The sequence below is a fragment of the Lathamus discolor genome, chromosome 1, assembly GCF_037157495.1.
Source record: "Lathamus discolor isolate bLatDis1 chromosome 1, bLatDis1.hap1, whole genome shotgun sequence".
NCBI classification, from domain to species: domain Eukaryota; kingdom Metazoa; phylum Chordata; class Aves; order Psittaciformes; family Psittacidae; genus Lathamus; species Lathamus discolor.
In genome coordinates, this window is record NC_088884.1 from 57,291,019 (window position 1) to 57,312,555 (window position 21,537).

The 21,537-nt window shown below is 41.0% G+C and overlaps 1 protein-coding gene across 2 annotated transcripts in view; it reads left to right on the forward strand.

The window, feature by feature from the left end:
- The window catches only part of LRP6 (LDL receptor related protein 6), a 129,111-nt gene extending 107,878 nt beyond the window's left edge, over nucleotides 1–21,233 (forward strand). Inside the window, exons 16-23 of one of the 2 annotated variants that reach the window (XM_065672505.1) lie at nucleotides 3,640–3,849; nucleotides 5,169–5,294; nucleotides 6,618–6,854; nucleotides 8,540–8,650; nucleotides 10,465–10,695; nucleotides 12,241–12,377; nucleotides 13,537–13,634; nucleotides 15,400–21,233. In XM_065672505.1, the coding sequence (XP_065528577.1) occupies nucleotides 3,640–3,849; nucleotides 5,169–5,294; nucleotides 6,618–6,854; nucleotides 8,540–8,650; nucleotides 10,465–10,695; nucleotides 12,241–12,377; nucleotides 13,537–13,634; nucleotides 15,400–15,691 (1,442 nt within the window). In that variant the 3' untranslated portion in view covers nucleotides 15,692–21,233. The remainder of the gene's footprint in view (nucleotides 1–3,639; nucleotides 3,850–5,168; nucleotides 5,295–6,617; nucleotides 6,855–8,539; nucleotides 8,651–10,464; nucleotides 10,696–12,240; nucleotides 12,378–13,536; nucleotides 13,635–15,399) is intronic. The other variant, XM_065672514.1, reaches the window with a different exon arrangement.
- Nucleotides 21,234–21,537: the final 304 nt, after the last annotated feature.

The window sequence follows — 21,537 nt, forward strand, 5'->3', positions numbered from 1 at the left end:
GAGAGAAAACCATGCAGTCAAGTTGGGTGAAACTGAGATGTCTCTTATTTACAGCTTAGCTGTTTCATGTGGCTTCAGAATTAATTTGTTGTGATACGAATTGGGCTGGATGTTGCTGCTGGGGGTGACAGGATGTTCTGAGCGCACACTTGCCCTTCTCTGTTAGGTGATGGGGTATATGCCCCCCTCCCACTGTTGCTAGTCGAGGGCAGTATAGAATTTCTTCCTCTGCAGCAAGTCCATCCCCAGTTTGAATAGTGCATGTCCTTGTACTTCAGCTGAGTGTTTTCTACTATCAGAAGCATAAATACCTGTGTAAGAAAATAAGAGCTCACTTTGCAGTCTGTGCGTGAGTTTGAAAACTGAACAAGAGGATGGTAGTTCGTGCTAATATCTTATGCTGATGACACGATACCTTCATTCAGAGTAGCAGCATGTAATCCTGTTGACACCTCTGTGATTTTCAGCCTTTTATTTAATTGCTACAATAAGCTTTTATTTAGGAAAGCATTTCTGTTTCTCTAGATGGTTGGAATTGAGGCTGAGCAAGATAGTATTTTTTTCTCAGTGATTCATGTGGTGTCACTGAAAGGTTAAGGGTCACTAATGAACTGTGGTATCCTGATTGTTCACTAGTTTAAAACACAGGACATAACCTTAGTGAATTATTCTGAAAAAGATGCTGTAGGGTGTATCTTGGTATGTTCTAGGCTATCCCAGATCCAGGGTCTGTATGAGTAATGGGCAGCAGAACCCCACACATGCTTAGTTTCTCAGTTTGTGTTATCTGCCACAAATTAGGACTCCAGAGGAGGAGATGGGACAAAAATTCTAATTCTGTCTGGTTTTAATGAATCTGCTTCGGGTTTTGTTTGTGGTGGGTTTGTTGTTTTGATTTTGGTTTTGGGAGGTTTTTTTGTGTTTTGTGGGTTGTTTTTTTTTTTTTCCTAAAGATGTGGCTTTTGGATCACCAGTGTTGTGTGGTAGAAGCTCACCATATTTTCCAAGAATTTGAAAAACCATTCCAAAACCTCTCTTGCTTTTTAGCATTTGCACCACAAATAGATTGCTATAATCACCACCATAAATTGCTAATGCTGAGATGCATTCCTGTGCTTAGGAATGCTGATTAATAGGTTTTTTTTGACTGGCAGAGTGAATTTTCTGCATGTTAACTTCTTAAAAACATGCACAGTCTCTTTCTCTGTCAACTCTGTAGATGCCAGTACCCAGAAATACGAGGAGAGCTAGAATGCCTTTTATGTGATGCAGTCCTTCTCTTCCTCCCTGTCCTTCAGGCATGCAGTTAGGACTTGGTTATGCTGCCCAAATGGGAGATCCTGTTGAAGCTAACCAGATTCTTCACATGATTAAGGGGTTGTTTATGAAAAGATGATTGGAATTAGCTCCCTACCATGGAAACTATTTGGAAATTAGTTCTTCTATTCCAGAATAATTAGTGTGATTTGGAAATGTCTAATGATTCTGGAATTAAGTAATTTTTATGTGGAAATAGAATGAGTTGTGGGTGTGCCCTGATTTTTGTATTTATTTGGTTGGGTTTTAAGTCTTGAAAGGTATTGCTGGAAAGAGAATGGTGATGCCAGGAGACAAAGCTCCTCTTAATCCCATCTCCCTTTCATCTGACATTACCAATAAAGGGGACTAGCACCCTGATGGGCCAGCTTTGGATTTTATTGTTGGTTTATGGGAGGAGGGATTTCAGTGTCTCAGCTTAGTGAGAAATAGTCAGTTACACTTGGTCACAAACGTTAAAAAGAAAGATTGAGACATTAAGGGAGTGACTATTTTAAGCTTCAGAGCTTTAGGAGCATACTGCAAAATGCTATTCTGATTGACCTAAGCATGACGGAGCAGGGCATGTACAGACTCCATTTGGGTAGGTCAAGGTCTTAGTCTCAACTATATTCCTTCCTGTCATCTTTGCATTTTTTTCCCTATTCCCAGCTTCCTTTTTCTTCTCCTCAAGATGCAGGCTGCTGTTTCTTACCTTGTCCCTATGCAATGAGTCATGTTCTTGGGGGTTAATAGATGGTTGCAGTTATTTAGTTTAACTTACATCACTCAGTCTGTTAATTTCTCCATCAGTCTGGTTATAGCCTCCTTCAGAATCCGTCAACATCTTTTCTTAATCAGATCATTGCTGGTGTTGTTCCAAAGTGGTGGGTGAGAGCCCAGTCTGTCTTAGGATTAATATTTGAATTTCCCTGTTCTGCTTTAGATGTTACCACTTGCTAAATATTTGGAAGATTACTTAACTTCTGAGCTCTGTATGCTTTTAGTGAGATGGAGATAAAAGCACTTTTCATAGCTGAAGTTGTAGGACAACATCACTGACATATTGTTGATGAAATTCTCAACAAGCCAAAAAACCATTCTTGCTACTAAACAAAGCAGAGGGATATAGAACTTACTCAAATTATAAAATTATTAAATATGTGTCTTTTGTCCCATAACATTAGTTGTGTGGATATGGTGGAGACAGAATGGTAGAATTTTTATGGTGTGCGGTTGTGCTAGCGTATTTTTACAGGACAAAATATAAAAACTTACTAGCAATTTTGTGGATGAACATATGCAAAGCTATTTTCTCCTGTAGTAAAAGTGAAAAATAAGCATAGCTGTGAGCCCCAGTATCTGAAACACTAGGATTTATATGTAAATTTTCAAGCTGTGGCCTAAGTCTACACTATGTGACGTTACACATCTCAAAACTGAAGCAAATCCATATGTCTGTGAGTAATTTTCTGCTCAGAATCTGACAAACCTCACAGAATATTTTAGTGTTAATGACCTTGTCATATCATGTAAAATAAAGGAAGCATGGATTAAACCTCACTCCTGAGCTCCCAGGTTTTGAGTAACATACTTTTGTGTATGAGCTACTAAGTCTTCACTGGTTTCGGACAGTCTTTAATGATACCTTTAAAATAGCTGTGGACTGAGTCTTACCCATGAAACATGACAGTCCCTCTTGATTAGTTTTAATGCAGAGTAATCTAGTGTAAAAGTCAGCAAATACTCTTCAGAGGTATCACGCCTACTACTGGTGATTGCTAAAGGAACTGAGGAAAGTAACTCTTCACTAGGAAGAAATTAGCATTCCCAGTTTAGCCTGAAAACCTTACAAAGATGATGTAGTTGAAAAGAAAGAGTATGAGGAAGTCAGAAGTCAAGTGTTTACCTTAATCTCATCATTCATGTGAGAAGTACTAACTACTTTGTCTTCACTTGGATTTTATCTTGCATTAGTCAACTCAAGCTAATAATGCATCATCTTATTCCCTGTTGTATGCCAAGACAAAGCAGTTAATCTCTCAAAAAAAGGATAGAATGAAAAGTATTACCGATTCCCATCATATCAGTCAAAAGACTGGGTAGAGTCATGGAGCTGAGCACCAAACTCCAGACAGTAATTGTATTTGAAGTGCAGAAACTGCCTGCAAAATGTATCAGTCTTGCATAAGAGGAATCAGGATTGCTTTTATAGTTGGCTTACCTGGTAGCATTAAAGTAGTATACCTGGTAGTATAAAAGTGGTATGAGTAGTGTAGAAAATACCTGTGACTGTATTCCTGTTCATTCCAGTTGAACTAAGCCACTCTTTCCCTTCCGCAGGTGCTAACCGGATTGTTTTGGAAGACTCTAACATCTTGCAGCCTGTGGGACTAACTGTATTTGAAAATTGGCTGTATTGGATTGACAGGCAACAGCAGATGATTGAAAAGATTGATATGACTGGTCGAGAAGGACGTACGAAGGTCCAAGCTCGTATTGCACAACTCAGTGACATCCATGCTGTAAAAGAGCTCAACATTCAGGAATACAGTAAGTGCAATCCCTGTCTGCAAGTGCAAACAGTGCCTGCGGGGCTTGAGCCAAGGAGTGGCTGCAGAAAGATGAGCCTGTTTGGCCTTGTCATTGATCGACATCAGCACAGATCGAAGGGGCCAGAAGTTGGTATCGTTCTGTGTCTGTACATTGCCAGGGTGCAATTAGGTTTGTTTCCTTCAGGCAGTTGGCAGTGGACTGGAAATCTATCAGAAATCCAGCATCATCTCTTGTTGCTGATGACAACTTTATCGGTAGTCCCATGCCAGCACCTGGCATATGAGTGTCTGTAGGCACACTGGAAACATCCTGTTATCCCTAGTAGAGGATTTTCTGGATCATGCTAGTGAGTCACTATCAGGTGTTTATTTCCATTTAGGCAAGCACAACTCTCGGGGCCTTTTAGTAGCAGTAGATGTTTCAGTGGACTGCCTGCTCGAAGGGAAAGTGAACAATTTTTATTGGTGGCAATTCGTATTGAAAGTAAATGCCAGAAGATTAATGTTGTGTTGCAGAAAGAAAGCATGTCTTAAATAACAATTTGTGTTAAACATGGATACACTTTAAAAAGCTTTCTGTTTTCCAGGGTATAGCATTTCCACACACACACTCTTGAAATGATGGGAGCTGGATGGTTAAAGCAGTGGAGCTGCTGTCATCCTGGAGGAAATAGGCCTGGTTAATAGGCTGTGGTGCATGCCTTGGAGAAATATGTAGAAAAATGTCTGGGGATGTTTAATTAAAGCTTCACTGCAGACTACTACTAGTTGTGTGTGCTATTAATCTCAGTAAATTTGTCAGAAGTTCCAAGATAAGTGTGTTGTCCTTATTAAACATTAAAATGAAGAGACATATTTATCTAGAGCATGTTAATTTGAGTTTCAGAGACAGTATGGAAGTGACAGAATTCATAAATTAGAAAAGTTTACTTTTTTAATGGTCTTTGATAGAGAAAAGGAAGTATGGAACCCAAGGCATGTTTTTCTATTACTAATGCTATTATTTTTGCTGCAGAGAACTAATTCTACCTCACACAAGAAACAAAAAGTTTAGTGTCGCTTCAGTAGACCCCATGGCATGATTTTTAGTGTTTCAGATCATGGGCAGTTACTGGTGTGCATTGTAATTATTGATGTGTCTAAAGGGAAGAAACACACACAACAAAATACTTTTTTTTCAGAGCTGTTTTTAGTAGTGCTCTCCCCAGGGGGAACGAAGTAATGAAGGGAGTCCTGTGAGCCCAAAGAAATTACTGAGAAGTCATAAAAGAGGTGGGGATTTCTTGTCAGTACCTGTCTTTATTTTTAAAACCACAGGACAACATCCTTGTTCTCAAGATAATGGTGGCTGCTCGCACATTTGCATCGTGAAGGGCGATGGCACCACGCGCTGCTCTTGTCCAGTCCACCTTGTTCTGCTGCAGGATGAGCTGTCCTGCGGAGGTAGGTCCTTCCCATGCTCTGTCACTAAGCTCTCAGCTTCTGGGTGTGTGTGGGGGTTCCATCTTTAGGGGTGGCTTATGAGCAGAAAGAATGTGACAGTGCACCAGGTGCTGTTGCACACTTTGACATGCTTACCAGCTAAATCTGCAAGTATTGGGGAGTAAGAGAGGTTTACTAGTTCACTGTTGAATAAGGGTTTCTGTTCATCCTTCCTATTTAAGACCACTGAATTATTTCAACTGGATTTTTCAGTTGTATGATTTTTACTAGTTCTCCTCTGTCACTCTGTATGTTCTGCTTTTCCAAATAGTGGTAGGTTCTCACTTCTGGCATATTGCACCATGTCTGTGCCGTTTTATTCTTCTCTGCTGTCCTCCTCACTCGCCCTGTGCATGTCTTTCTGAGCTGCAGTCCCAGAAGGGCAAATTGCCTCCTCCACGGTGATACGGCCACAGTAGCCTATGCCCTGGTGTCTCCAAGGGTGGGGTTGAAATGGGGGAGAGGAGAGGCACTTTGCTTGGGTTTTTTTGTGCCACCATACTGAATGGATTTATTATGCAATCTTCTCACCATCAAGGCGACGTGTGGTCTCACAATGGAACAAGAGCTAACATAATCCAGATATTTTCTCAGAGCAAGTTTTAAGACCAGGCCAAAAAGGGAAGAGGAGGGGAGGAGGGGGAAGAAGGAGGATTAAAAAAAAAGGGAAAAAACCCACACTTACTTACTGCATGAGATTAACAGTTACTGTAGTAAATGTTAAATAACAGATAACAACTGTGTTGAGATAGTGGGACTTGACTAGATGGAGCAGATTTTTTTGTTTTAGAAGAATTTTGACTGAACAGAGCTGTCAAGGGCCCATAGCTAGACATTGAGTCACAGTGCATCCATCTGCAGTGCATTACATCCTTTGAATGTTTTCTATACAATGGCAAGAAAGTGAGCCATCAGTTGTGTATACAGTGGTGTTGCAGGAAAGATGGAGTAGAAAAGCGTGTTGACTTTAAATGAAGACTTATGAGTTGCTGAGAGTGTAAGAGGCTGAAGTGGGAAGGGAGGACAATTGTTTTGAGTGTACATATTTCTCTGTTTCTCTTGATCTTTGCCTAATGAACCTCCGTCAAGGTGAGCCTGCATCAGTCACATGGAGTTCAGGATGTGCACAAATTATGGTGGGGGTGGAAGTTACCTTATGATGTGGCACGTTTATCAGCTGCTTGATAAGTGAAAGCATCTGAGCTCTTCTTGTTCTTACCTGTCCTGATCTGCCGTTTGTTCACCTGGATTTTTAATTCTTCTTTGTTTGCTTGATTTTTAAAGAACCACCAACATGCTCCCCTCAGCAGTTCACCTGTTTCACAGGTGAGATTGACTGCATCCCGGTGGCCTGGCGCTGTGATGGTTTCACTGAATGCGAAGACCACAGTGACGAAAAGAACTGCCCGGTATGTTCAGACACCCAGTTCCAGTGTCAAAGTGGACAGTGCATAGACAGTGCCCTTCGGTGTAATGGAGAAGCAAATTGCCAGGACAACTCGGATGAGAAGAACTGCGAAGGTACAAAGGATCTTTCAAAGTGTGGTGACAATAGAGCTGTCATGAGGACACTATGATAAATACCAAAGCTATTGCTGGGTAGAATTGGGAAGGACCTGAGGTTCTGCTAGTTTTCAAACTGGTCTGTTAAATGGGCCATTATTTCACAACCCCATACTTCTGTTTCTCCCCCTGTGAAATGGAAATAACAATGACCTCCTGCACAGTGATTTAAACTCTGTGAAAAGTGATACTAAAAGTGGTATGGTTTTGAGTTCCAAATCCCACTAGCTGGGAGTGAATTACGAAGTGAAGCAAATCCTTGTCGTAGTTTTTGTATACCTTGTTAAAGGTTTTGGGATTGTTTATTTTATAATACGTGAACAAAATGAAGTTAAGCTTTTCTGAGTAAATGGGAGTGAGAGACAGGTGAGATTTCTGGAGATCTCTTCTTCCTATAGAGCACAGCAAAAGAGACTATTTACACTATCATTACAGAGGGAAGTGCTGTTTCCAGCACAATGAGAATTAGGTTCTCCTAGTTTTGGGAAGGACAAGAATCTGGTGGAATCTGAACTACCCCACTACTCTACAATGTGAAACATGAACAAACTCGCCCTCTCCCCACTGCAAAATAGTGAGAAGTTGTAGGGACAACTTGCAAGCTGGAAAAGATGCCTCTGCTCTATATACTTTCAGTGCATTTTGCTTCTTTAAACAAAGAGTCTTTGAATCAAGGCTGATTTTCTTTCCAAAACATGGGCTCCAGCTCAAAGAAAAACATACAGACTGATGCACTTCCTGTGTGATGAAAAGTGATTGTTAGCCAGATGAGATGCTGACATTTCAAAATACGTTGTGCAAGTTAGCTTCCCAGTTGCTACCCAGTGATTGGAGTTACCAGGCGAGAGGCTGTTTATCACCTTCAAAGTGGCCCTGTTATTCAGAGTATTCAAGTTGATTACAGAAAAGCCTTTACTTTAACTGCTTAATTCAACTGAAATCAGAAGGAACTTCTGCATTTTATGAGAAACAGGAGGCAAAAAGATGTGTAAACAACAGCAGCCACCACCTTGCCTGCAGCACCCTTTCTCCCAGAGTGGTGGTTTATTTTTGAGCATACTGGCAAAGCTCCAGTTTTATCTCCTGTCTTTCATTGCATTTTCAAAACGTAATGTCAAGTGAAATATATTGTCTCCTGATCAAGGAGTTTTCTGGTTTACAGGAAGAATACAAGGACATTAAGAAACCACATTTATATTTCTTAAACAATTTTATCATCGTGGTTTGACAGACTTGTTTTTAATAACTTAATTCTTCTCCCTTATATTACAGTAAATGCTTAGAGTTGGAGATTGTTATAGTAATTTTGCAACAGCCATGTCCTGGCATAAGCACCTGTGTTCTTAGTAGCCTTCTGCTTCTGGGTTATTTTACTTAAGGTAGCTTTATCTTGTAGCGTCCTTACTGTATACAGGCAGCGAGGACCCAGGTACCACTGTGCAATATCCCCAACAGAACACTGAATCACTTTTCGTGCATGGTTGGCATGAGGAACTTTGTGTGCCACTGGCTACTTTAAGAAATGAAGCTAGCAGCAGGCTAAGCTCCCCCAAGATACTGATTGCATGCTTTGGTATCTTGTTTTCTTAATCATTTTAAGGAGTAGAAGTCTTTGATACTGACTTGTGAGGTTCTCTTTCCAGTGCTTTGTTTAACTGATCAGTTCCGCTGTGCCAGTGGGCAGTGCATCGGGAAAAGCAAGAAATGTGATCACAACCTGGACTGCAGTGACAGCTCAGATGAGCAAGGATGCTGTAAGTGTAAAGCCTGAGACTAGAGACTTGATTGCAGCATCCAAAATTTGTTTCTTACCTACTCTATGAGTTAGGTTTTATTCTGCCAACCAGACTGAATTAATTACTTCATAATGAATGCTGTTTGTAACTGCTGTCATGCAATTAATGCATAACATGCTGGAATAGGAATAACAAAAAGACTAGTATTCTGAGGCAGGGCAGGCTGGTAATTTTCCCACTTACCTTTTTACACTTTTAAAGGAAATAAAAGGTTTGTTTTCCTATAAGCTGTTAGTATGCTGAATTGGAATAGTGTTAATAAAAAATCTAGCAGCATGAGGCTTTCATACATAACTGCTCTGCTTCATGTTTTGCTCATCCAGAGAATTAATAGCAGGTGGTTTCAGAATCAGAGGAGCACTATGTTTATAGAGTAAGCCTTCTAAAATTTCCTTTATATCTTGAAAAGATGTAATTTTGATCTTGATTTATGATTTGTAACATGTCATGTCCCCTACCTTGAAATCTCTAGGGCTCTGCAAGAAAACCACTGCCTTTAGAATTGCAACTTGGAAATTCATTTTCATGGTTGGTGCTTTAAAAGAAATTGTAAATAGGGACATCTCCTCTTGTTCTAGAGATCTGTGTATCATGGTTGACGCACGCATAACTTGAAAATGCAAAGCCAGAGTTTGGCCCTTAAACTTAAGAAGGAGTAATAGGAGATGTTCTGTTATGCTATCAAGTCATTAGTGACATTATCACAGACATACATAGTTATCTTTATTACAGTTCATGTATTGGCTGGTTTTGTAGCAGATGATGAAAAACTAGCCCACCCAGAGTGAGATTGCAGTTGTCGCTGTCCCCCTTCCAGTATGATCAGAAGTCTGTTTACTTATCTCTTTAGACTGTGACAAGCTGGTTAAAATGTGGGTTTGGTGTTCAGGGAGAAGAAAATGTGTTGAGGAAAAGACTTTCAGTAATGGATAAGATGTAAAACACTGACTGGAACAGGAAAATACTTTAAAGTCTGCTTTTCTTGTCAAATTCGTGAAGCACAGGCAGGGGGTTGTCATTTATTCCCAGAAATATCACTGCTTAGAATTGGTATTGTCGGGAAAGCCATTTATTTTGACTATTGAATAATCATTTCAGACACAGATTCCTCATAAGGATGGGGTGTATAATGCTGATGCTCAGCTATATCTGTAACCATCGGTGTGGGTCAGATGTGGAATATGTTAGGTAGTTTAATAAATAGCAGCAAACCCAGAATTTTATCATTGATGCATAACCTCTGCTGTTCAGCATAAGTGAATGTTACACAGTTGAGAAAAGGGAGTGCCACTCTGTTACACTGAGTGATAAACTAGGTGCTTATGTGATGAGGTGCAACATGAAAAATAGTTGTCATTGTCTTCAATGACAAGAAAAAGCATAACTGGAGTCCCCAGCACAGTGCTGTCTGGAGTCATGGTTACAGGTCTTGTTCATCAAGTTCAAGGGGGATAGCCCTGCCTGTCAGCAGGAAGCAAGGTAGCGACCTGGTTTATTACCCCCTGCTTATGCATGTACGGTATATTTCCTGTCATTTGTGATTCAAAAACCTCTCTGCATGTGTGGAGGTCATCCATGAGCATAGGTAGCTCTTATGGACATCTGCCCCAGTGCCTGTTTATTCCTCCCATATAGTAATTTGAAAGCTGTTGTCTGCCTGCAGAAGAGGAGGCTTTTATTTTTCCTTTATTGAAAAATGTCAGTAAAACTGATGTTGGCACATGAAGCTGTTGCATTAACTTACTTGGCCTGATTTTCATTTTTGCTTTTAGACACAACGGAGGAGCCCGCGCCACAGCCCAACAACACTATAGGCTCCATCATTGGTGTGATCCTGACAGTTTTTGTGGTTGGGGCAATGTACTTCATCTGCCAGAGGGTGCTGTGCCCACGCATGAAGGGAGATGGGGAAACGATGACCAATGATTATGTGGTGCATGGACCAGCCTCTGTACCTCTTGGTTATGTGCCTCACCCAAGCTCTTTGTCAGGGTCTCTTCCTGGTGAGTAAATGATGTGATCCTTGTCCTGCTCTTTGCGACCACATAGTTGTAGCTGAGGATACTATACATGAAAGCACAGGAAACATCCATTCCTGATACGTAACTCTTGGAAGCTGTTGGAAGCCAGGACTGTCAAGGCTTGTCACCATCCTTCCTTATAAAAATGGACTGCTATTCTACCTATGTTAATCACGAGCCTTTAGATACTTAGCAGAACTACAAGACTGTTTAACAATGTAGTATTATTATATGCAGAACTTAGCAATGCTGAGGTCTATGAGGCTGCGAACACTACCCTAGGAACAGGCTGCCCAGGAATGTGGTGGAATCACCATCCCTGGAAGTGTTCAAAAACCGTGTAGCTGAGGCCCTCAGTGACATGGTTTAATGGTGGTCTTGGCAGTCCTGGGATAACAGTTGGACTTAGTGATCTTAAAGGTCTTTTCTAACCTAGGTCATTCTATGATTCTATGATCAAATAGGTACACATACCATGGGAGTTCTCTTCTTTTGACACTAAAGCAGCCTATTTTTGGACTATGACAGCATCAGCAAAGTGTGGTGACAGTGCCGTGTGAAGCTACCCAGAGTTATATTCATAAGACTTCAAACATTATGTAATTATTCTTATTAGATTTGTAAACTGGGTTTGTATGCTCATGAAACTTACTGTAAAGTCTGTAGTGACCAGCGCTGTGGTTTCAGCTTATTTCTTTTGATGATGATGTTTTCAACACCAATCCAAGCACATGAGGATACTAATGTTTGAAAAGTAAGACTTAACTGCAATGTTGCACATCATTTATATGCATTGCTTCTGTATATGTTGATTCAATATGTATTTGTGGCTTTGGATTCAGCAGGTTCCAGTCAGAACACAGAGGTTCTGTGAGGCTGTTACAGGGTTAAAGTAATATACCAAATGTCTTTACTTTCTGTGATAACCTGCTTTCATAAAGTATCCTTGGGCAGAACCCTCACCATTACTTCGAGCACAGTGGCATACCTCTCCATTTCCCACTTGGACTCTCTGCCAGCGTGCTTCAGTCCAGTAGCAAAAGCTCACTGAACGGTGTCAAAATGAAAGAACACAAACCCTCTCTTCTAACACATATTTCAGTTGCACAGTTGAGGTGGTCAGAGTCAGTTTCATGTTTTATTCTGAGGCACAGAAGTAGTGCCTGAATGCCCATTCTCTGAAGTCTTTTCTAGCCATTCAAGTGAAAGAAATCTGTTTCTCTAGGTTAGCCAAGTGCCAGGTCCTGCAGTTGAGTAGCTGAAACACAAACCCAACATGCGGGAGGGTTGGAACTAGATAATCATAAGGTCCTTTCCAATACTAACTATTCTATGATTCTGTGCTTATTCCGACAGTCTCCATTCCATTTGTCCGTCAAGGAGCACTGAATTTGCTCCTAATACTGCATGATTCATTTTGGTTTTAGGAGTTGTGCTTCTACTGCTGTTATCCTCTAGATCATATTTAAGCTTTCTTTTCTGTTTACTTCAATGAATTGAATATTGACATCCATCTTTGTTCTTCAGGGATGTCTCGAGGTAAATCTGTGATCAGCTCCCTCAGCATTATGGGAGGGAGCAGCGGGCCACCCTATGACAGGGCCCATGTCACTGGAGCCTCTTCCAGTAGTTCTTCAAGTACCAAAGGCACTTACTTTCCTCCAGTAAGTCATTCTGTTATTCATAGACTTTTCATAACTTTCAAGGAAGTGACAGAGTGTTTCTGAGAATAATTAATTGACAGATGAATGTTTTGTTTAAAATGTCTATCTTAATAAACTCTTTGGAATATGGAGTGAGTGATTTTCAAAGGAAAGGGAGAGGGGACTTGTCTGTTTCCAAAATAGCATAGGAATTTTCTGTTAATTTTAAAAAGTTGAGAGATCAGTGCCTGAATAAGATATTAGACTGAATGTCAAGGGAGATAAAAAAATCCCAATAAAAGTTGAGCATCTCTGGCAGAGTGATCTCCTTTCATTATACTCTGCCATGTGCCTCTGGAGGTAAAACTATGGCTGGTTCTGTATAGACCTTTCAAGGAATTAAAATGAAGTTTTGTGTCATGATGACAGCTAAATGAACAAGTGTCTTGCAACTCCATAGCATTCCTTCAGTCACAAATGGATAGTGTGCTGCACTAGATGCTATATAGAAATTGGTACCAGCCATTGAGGGCTCCCTGTCTCTTTACTTCTAGACTCTGTGGTTGTTGTTTTAGATATTTTTCTATGAAGTTCCCAAGCCGCTATCGAGTGTTGGGGTTACATGCTTGGTCAGTGCAAGCTGAAAACTGTGTTTCAGTTCTGAGAATTAACCCATCATGTTACATCTTTATATTGATCGCAGTACTGTTTGTGCAGTAAGAGCATGTCTGTATAGGGAAAAAATACTCGTCTCGGACAGCCCACTGCGAGTACTATAAACAGCATAATACCTGGGGACTACAGCTAGCGGGAGCAGACATCTGCCAGTTTGCCTAGGGCAGTGGTATCCCTAGTGACAACATAGTATTGAACAGCTAGATTCAACTTTACTTTTTAGCACTAGGTATGTCAAAATAGCAACAGCACTCAGCGTTCCTTGAGAAGAGCTTAGTAATAGCTTCTGTGGGAATGGTAACAAGCAGCATCTCCAGTGTCTGTTAAAGAACTGGGAATTAAACAGAAGAAAAAACCTGTCTGTTGGGAGGGGCTATGCATGCAGTTCTTAACTTCAGGTTCCTACTAAACAGCACTAAAAAGAAGATTTATAAAGTGGTATTTTCTTGTCTCCTTCATATTTATTTTTTTAACTGTGGCTATTTTTATTTTTCTTCACCCTTAGATTTTGAACCCACCACCATCACCAGCTACCGAACGTTCACATTATACCATGGAATTCGGGTATTCTTCAAACAGCCCATCCACTCACAGATCCTACAGGTAATTGCTAGTACAATAGCATCCTTCAGGATAAAAGCAGTTAGTAGAGAAAATGCAGAAGAAAGGCAGTCTCTACTCCAGAAGAATTGCAATCAAAACCCCTAATTCCGCAAGCACTAAAACAGGTGCTTGAATGGGTTTACACGTATTGCCTCACTGAAGCATGCATGGAAGTGCAGAGGTAAATCGTGTGGGAGGTGGGTTAGTGGTACACCTCTCGGGTGTATTGCTGTAGGAGGAATGACAACGCTCATCACAAAATTAGCTAAAAGCCAAAAGAAACCTGGTACCGTGATAACTCTGAGCCAGAAATACTTACCTTGGAGTTACCCCTGCCTTTTTTTAGCCTTCTGTTATAAATAATTTCTTGCAGAATTATCAGAAATGATAGACAAACACCACGTGGAGGAAAGGTGGCAATTTATAGGCTAGTAGGTCAGAAGTAACAATATTATGGCCTCGGTAAAGCACGGAAGTTCTACTTTGACACGTAAGGGTTACTGTCTGAAAAAGGTTGCTAACCTTTTGCTTATTTTATCTGACATACATGTGTAGGCATGCAAGCTTTTTCTCTGTTGACTTGAATGCATCTTTCTAACCCTCCCTGTAAGATGCTAGAGTGCATTATCATTTTGTAACTAATTACCAGAAATAAAGAAAGAGACACCTACTACCCAAGGGTGTAAAGGTTCTCCTCCCAAACCACTAGAAGATCTAGTCAATAAGAAGAGAGCACTCCATTTGTCTATTGAAAGAATTGCCTCCCTAACACAGAGCCTTTGGGGGCTTTTGGATAATGAGGTCTCTGGGGCTGATAAGACATCTCTTCTCCATTAGCAGAAAATATGGCCTCTTTTGTGCAGAAGGTCAGACCAGATGTTTATAATGATCCCTTGCAGCCATATGAAAAATCTTTTAAAATGATGAGTAATTTTCTAATGAAAGAAACCCAAATTTTGGCACCAGCATGAAATCACACTCATTGCTAGTTAGCTAATAGGACTTTTTGTATTGTAAATGGAATTTGGGATGTAGAATAGGGTTGAATGTTTTCTGAATGCTTCCCTACCCAAAAATAAACTCTGGCCTTGCTGCTTCTGCTCTCCCCATCTTTCCTGACATTCTGACTTGAATATAAAGGAGCTGCATGCATGCCCACCCACCCCCGACAGCTGACTGTAATGTTGGTATTTGTAGCTGCCAAGCACCTCTTTTTCTAGTTTGTTTTATTTAAACTATCTTGGGCTTATTTTAAAAACTATTTTGTGGTAGCAGCCTTTGGGAATTCCATCCCAGGCGAGTGATTCTCCTGACTGCTGTGAATGTGCCAGGCAATTTTAAGTGTCCCTGCCTGGGTTTGGAAGTATCATAAATAGCATAATGGAAACAGGCTATCTTGTCCATATAATTGCAACACAGTTATTTCACATACACACCTCTATGCCCTTCCTGCCCCACTGTCTTAGGAGCAACTTCTACTTAAAGTGAGTCCTTAGGGAGCCTGTTGTCCACAGGTAATTGATAATTATCATCCCTTTCACTAGCTGCTGTAGTTCGACTGACGCTGTAGTGCAAAGGTGGGCCTTCTGCAGGGGAGGTAAGTGTAAGAGGGAGAGAAGAACGTGATGCTGTGTATCTGCTGCAGAGGTTGACCCACTCTGTTTCCACCTTGGCTTATCCACCCTCACTTGCTCAGGAGTGCATTGCCGGAAATGCCCAGTCTTTCTGTATGCTGACTCTTCTCCCATGCATCTCCCCCCTGCAGCTACAGGCCTTACAGCTACCGTCACTTTGCACCTCCCACGACGCCCTGCAGCACGGATGTCTGTGACAGTGACTATGCCCCAAGCCGAAGGGTCACGGCAGCGACAGCCAAGGGCTATACCAGTGACTTGAACTATGACTCGGAGCCCGTCCCCCCGCCACCCACCCCGCGCAGCCAGTACCTGTCGGCGGAGGAGAACTACGAGAGCTGCCCACCTTCCCCGTACACGGAGCGGAGCTACTCCCACCACCTCTACCCGCCGCCGCCGTCCCCATGCACGGACTCCTCATGAGGGGAAGCCCCCCCACCCCATCATCTGCCTCCGCTGTGAAAGTGTAAATACAAAGTGTTCTACTGGGGAGGGGGGAGGGAGCTCTTGGCGAAGGATGAGGTAGGACAGTGTACAGTTAAATGTTATTAAATGGGGTGGAGGAATACTGAAGATATTTGTACAGAAGAATAAGGAAAAAAAAGGATATTTATATATTTTCTTAAACAGCAACTGCTGCTTTGTGCCATAAGAAGAAAAATTTTTGTATAAAAGAACCCAGACATTTGTACAAAAAGGTTTTATTTTTGCAAGTGGAACACAAAAACATGCCTTAATCCAGTGAAGTGACTGAGCACATCAGGAAATGGAAGGACCGGGATGTGTTACTTGTCCAGCGAGGTGATATGTGGGGTTTGTCAATACCAAAAATGTTTAAATTAATTAAGAATAAAAATGTCCGTCTCAGAGCAGCATACCATAGATACTTGGAAGTAGCCAAATAACCTCTATGTTAACTGCGGAGGGCCAGCAACTGAAGTTAAACTTGAAAACGCAGTCAGGACAGATATTAACCTTACACAAAGGGCTTTGTTTTCTACAGGAATACAGCAATCGTAGCAGTGAATCCAGAACAAGAGTCACATGCTTTTTTAAATGAATACACCTCTGTTTTTCCATAATGCGTTTACCAAACTAGAGCATTTAGAGCTCTCTCCTTGCTTCTGGAATTTCAATGATTTTTTGGTTGGCTATATTTTAAAGTTTGCGGTTTGTTGGTTTTTTTTCTCCTGTTGAGCTTTTCCCATCTTTTCTGCATCCTTTCCTCCTGCCTGTGTCACTTTAAATCATGATATCCTTATTTAAAGTACTGCTAGAACTGGGCTGCTATAAATTCTGGTTTTTATCCTGATTAGCCTTGTCATGCAGAGAGTATCATGCTATACATGATCTTCTTCACTTTGCCAACACGGTGGGATTCTGTTTTGTACCAGGTCAGTACGATTTTCACGTAATTGACAAGGGTAATATGCATATACCTGAATGATTTTTAGTCCCTTAAAAAAAGAAAACCTTATTTTGACCTAGTGCCCACAAAATGTCAGATATTTTTATACCACATATAATATAGACAGCATATTTATAAACTATAAATTTAACCATGGATTGTTAGTGTTACTGTAAATGAATAATATATCCTTGCAGTACTTTCAGTATATATTGATATCACAGTATACAAATCATATATATAAATATATATATATTATTTTTTCCTAGTAAGGAAGCATTTAACTTTCAGTGGAGCAACTGTCCATAAAAAAAATAGATGTTTTGATCATTGGAAGGGGTTCCCGTGCTGTATTAACTGCTCATGATTTCTTTGTGTTAGGTAAAGCCAGTTTTTCTCAGTATGATTTTGACATACCTCCTCTTTTGCATGGTGTGAGTTTAATACTTTAGTATTAACCGCTGTGAATGTCAAATTTTAAGATACTCTTAACCAAACCATTTTATATTCGCATCTCTATTTTTGTATATTATCTTATTTAGCCCCTTCTCCCGTCAGCCTCAGCGTGGTAATTTTGACAGGGAGAGTATATAATCAAGTGAAAACATTATTTGTGTAGGTTGAGGGGGCAACCTTAGGATATTATTAACTCCTCTTTGACTCCAGCGCAGTGTTTTCAATTTGCTTTGACTGTAGTGGAGCTCACAGTATACCTGATCTTAGATGGCATTTTACATTTGCACCTTCTGTTGACATCAAATCCCTTGAAGGTGCTCGATGCCTTCAAAGACTAGCCCTCTTGAGTCTTCTCTTTAAAGACAAAGGTACTGAGGAGCTTGTGCCTCTTAGCCTTTGGGCTGCAGAGGTTTAACAACTCCTCCGAGGTGCCATTTGGGCTTTATTGTTCTCTGTTGCTTGTTTCCCAGCCAGTTTCAACTAAAAGAGAAGTAATCTGAATTTGTGACATGGGCTTTGATTCACGCTGTGGACAGAATTTGATCCTTGCTGCCGCTTGTGTGGACTACTGAAGTCTCACTTGGTTTCAGCTCCAAGGAAAACCATGGCGTTGGGATTCCAGCTGTAGTAAAGGGTCTTCCTAGTAGTCCAGGATACCTGAGGAAACTCTAAAAAGCCTTGGTGTGGTCTCCAGGCTATCACAGTTGATCTCTGGATCTGGCATACTAAGTGGGTTTTTTGGCCAGCGTCATTCTGGGTATCTAGGAAACGTGGTAGCTGTTCTTCTGGCTCTTCCTTGCTGGTGAAGAAGCTTGTTTGTGTTCTCCAGCAGGGTGGATGTTGGGGAGGGTATTGTTAACCATAAGGGAACTCGAAACCATTTATATGAAGGGGGGAGGGCGGGAGTGTCGGGGCGGGGGAAGTTGAGGCTGGCATGCCGATGAGAATTAGAAACTTCTCTGTTGTTTACATTTTTTCATGTGCAGCATTCCGTGTGGGGTTCACATGTGGAAACTTGCACTAATGAACTCAGAAGAATATCGCATTGTTGTATCTCAGTCCAAGTGCTTGTACTGCGATGGCAATGGTCTCTTCTTGCAAAATACTTATTTTCAGTGTGCCAATTTCTGTTTGAAAAACTCTAAGGTGGTTGAGCTTAAGGAGTGGTATCCTCTTTCTGGTGAGGGTGGGCTGCCTCACTGAGGCGCTGTCTTGGAGGGGCCTTCTTGCAGGTAGATTTGTGTTATTTGCAGCGAGGGTTCTTCAGAAGATAAAAGTTCTCAGCATATGGATCGTGCTGCCTGCCTTCTGTGCTGCTGCTTTACAGCCATACGTAGCTGAAGTCAAATGAGGTGGACAGGTAATTCAGTGTAGGATTTGATCAAGTCTTTTTGATACATACGTTTTGGTTTGTGCATCAGGTATCTTGAGTGATTTGCCTCTGGGAGGGTCACGTGAAGAGAGGGAAGATGGGCAGGCTGTGTTTTTCCACTGGAGATGACCAGTATAGAGAGCAGGCTGTTTCTCATCTGGACTAACCAAAGAATTTATTCAGTGGGAAGCAGCGATCTGCCTTTGCAAGTACATGTGTTTTTTCCCAGTAAATCAAGAGTAAAATGTTTTTAAAGTTGATGATCTGTGAAGTTCCTCTTGAGTGGATCTCCAAATTACAAAAGCGTTGATGCAACTAGTGTGCATACCTGACATGCTCCCAGTGGATAAACCATAGGCTGATTGAACGTGGGACTAAGCAATTTCTCTCTGTTCCACTCCACCACTGAGCCAGTTGTGATTCATGCTTTCTCCTTCCCTCAGTGGGGATCATGCTTCTCAAACTGACCAAGGTGTTAGGACTTTGGATAATGCACATACTCAGTTCAAGGAGATGGTTAGAGTGGCTTTGTAGCATTAGCGTGGAAGTGGTCTCACTGATGTCAGTGAAAACTGCTCTTTGTCTTTTAAGCTAAGCACAAATGTCTTTATCTCACAACATCAGGCACATACACAGTAAGGCATTAGCACAAATACTCGTGCACTTTTTCCTCTGTGTAGACATCTGGGGAGTGTTCCTAGCTGTCTGTCTAGTAATGGAAGTAGCTGGCATGCTCAGTCAGGAACAGAACACTCCTTTGCATTTTTTTCAAGAAAGAAAACAGAAGGGACGTTACAGCATAATTTGTTGAGAACTAACCTTTTCAGGTGCAACAGCATCCTGGCCTTTTCAATGGCAACATTAATGAGACCTAGTCTTCTGTTTTAAAGTCATACCTGCCATGTTGTACTGCATACGTTTCATACCTTCCTGCTGCTTTTGGATACCAAGATATTTATTGGAAAAGAACATCAATACGATAAATGGAACATGCACGTAGAAGTTGCATTTGAGTAACTGTTACCGTGAATATGAATTCATGCAACCTGTGCAGGTACATTAAATGAAATATTTACAGTAATGCACGTGAGCCAGTTGATGTCAAAGGATTCATTTTGCTGTGAGTGGTAACTTTCAGTATTGTAAATTCCAAATTACTGCCATAACATTTTTCCCCACCACGTGCATGTCAAAGTGCATGTATGCAGGTATTCTTATCTTTGATAATGTGAATTTACCCAAAGCTAGTATTTTTCTCTCTCGTGCATACACATTCACACCCCACCACTGTCAGGTTGAGCCTCTCTGCACCCAAACTGCTTGACATGACAGGTTCCGCAAGCCACTGCAAGTGGGTGGTGCATGCAGAAAATCCCTCTATTGCACTAACAGACTTTGGTGGTGTTCAGCTGTGCATTCTGTGTTACAGCCCCTTCTCTAAAGATGGGTTGATTGGTGAGTCTTAAACACAAGTTCATTTGTTTTACTTTAAAGGAGTTATGTCTCTGCTAAGATGAAGAAAAGGCCGCTCTCTTGAATATCGGGTATTTCCATTCCTTATTGCTTGGCAAAATCTCCTTCAATTAGTTGATTAGCACCATTCTGGAGAAAGCTGCTTGAACTACAGAACTCTCTGATCACACATGCTGTTGAATCCAATTGACTTCTTCAGGTTATCTCTTAAGAAGTAACCAGTCTCTTCTGTTCCTGCCATTTTTGTCGTGAGCATGTTTGTTGCACAGTATTGTTATGGACAGTTTGAACATGTACTGTGCATGTAACAGGTAACTTACTAGTTCTACAACAAAAAAATAGCTGGCTCACTGGGTGCAAAAACAATTTGAACATTGTTATTCAGAAATCGCTTTCTTAGCAGTTAGGATTATTGCTTGGAAATTGACTTTTAAAATAGGGTGACAGAAGCATCTTGAAAATAAGTTAGGAATGATCGAATAGCTTGAAAACGGCTGCAAGACATTCCATTTCTTTCTAGGCGAGGTCAAATAAAACACTATAGTGATCCAAAATGGGCAGTGGCTTTCCTTGCCATCTTTAAAAAGGGCAGCTGGGTGGATGATGCCAGTGTAGCACATAGAGGGATGGGGTGATCCATTGCAGAACTGTGCAGGGTGGGTAACTGAATTGTCCATAGTCTGTTCAGGCCAGAGATTGTCTTAGTAGCAGGCAGCATCATTGTTACCGTGAAGCTGTTGGAGAGCAGCTTTGTTCCCCTCTTTTAAATGAACAAGGAGCAGCTTTGAAGTCCTGATTAAAATGGCTGTAGCCTTAAGCCAGGCAGTTAACAGTCAGCCAGGGGAAATGAAAGTGGGTTTTGTGAGGAGGATACCACCAGGCTTAAGCTGAACTAGCCTTGTTTGCAAGTGAAGGATCTGGTGCTGCTTTCAGAGTTTTAATCTTGTGTTTCGTTTTGTTTGTTCTTTTTTGTAAGCTTTAATCACTGTTTGTCATTGTCTTAAAGCCAGCTGGTGTCTCTTGTTCATCAACTTTGGTACGATGGTGCTTTGCAAGGATGTATTTATATTATAATGACCAACATTTGGTCAGCCCTGTTCACTCATTCACTAACTTTTTTTTTTTTGTAAAATAAAGTGCTTTACTTGTAAGGTGTATATAAACCTTGTACAAAAATCCTTTCCAATTATTGCTATAAACTGAGTTGTAACAAATGAAATGTTGATTTTTATAATAAAACTAAGAGTGAAAAAGGAGAGGTACTCTTCATTTTGTTTCAGCATCTGGAGGGCAGGTAACTGAAGGTCCGTGTGTGTCTTAGCACATTCTGCCTTCTATGGAGAGCACAGTTTTCTGATGCTGTAGGCAGACTCTGTAAACACTGATGCATTTGCCTGAATCACATCAGTGACATCCAGCAGTTCCGTTGATTTCTGTTCTGCAATGCAACTGGATGCGCTTTAAGGCTGAAAGTCTCCATGATTGTGCAGTTCGATTGGTTTACAGGATAAAACAAACCAGACAATTTTACCAGATAAAACCTGATCAGACTGGGCTGCC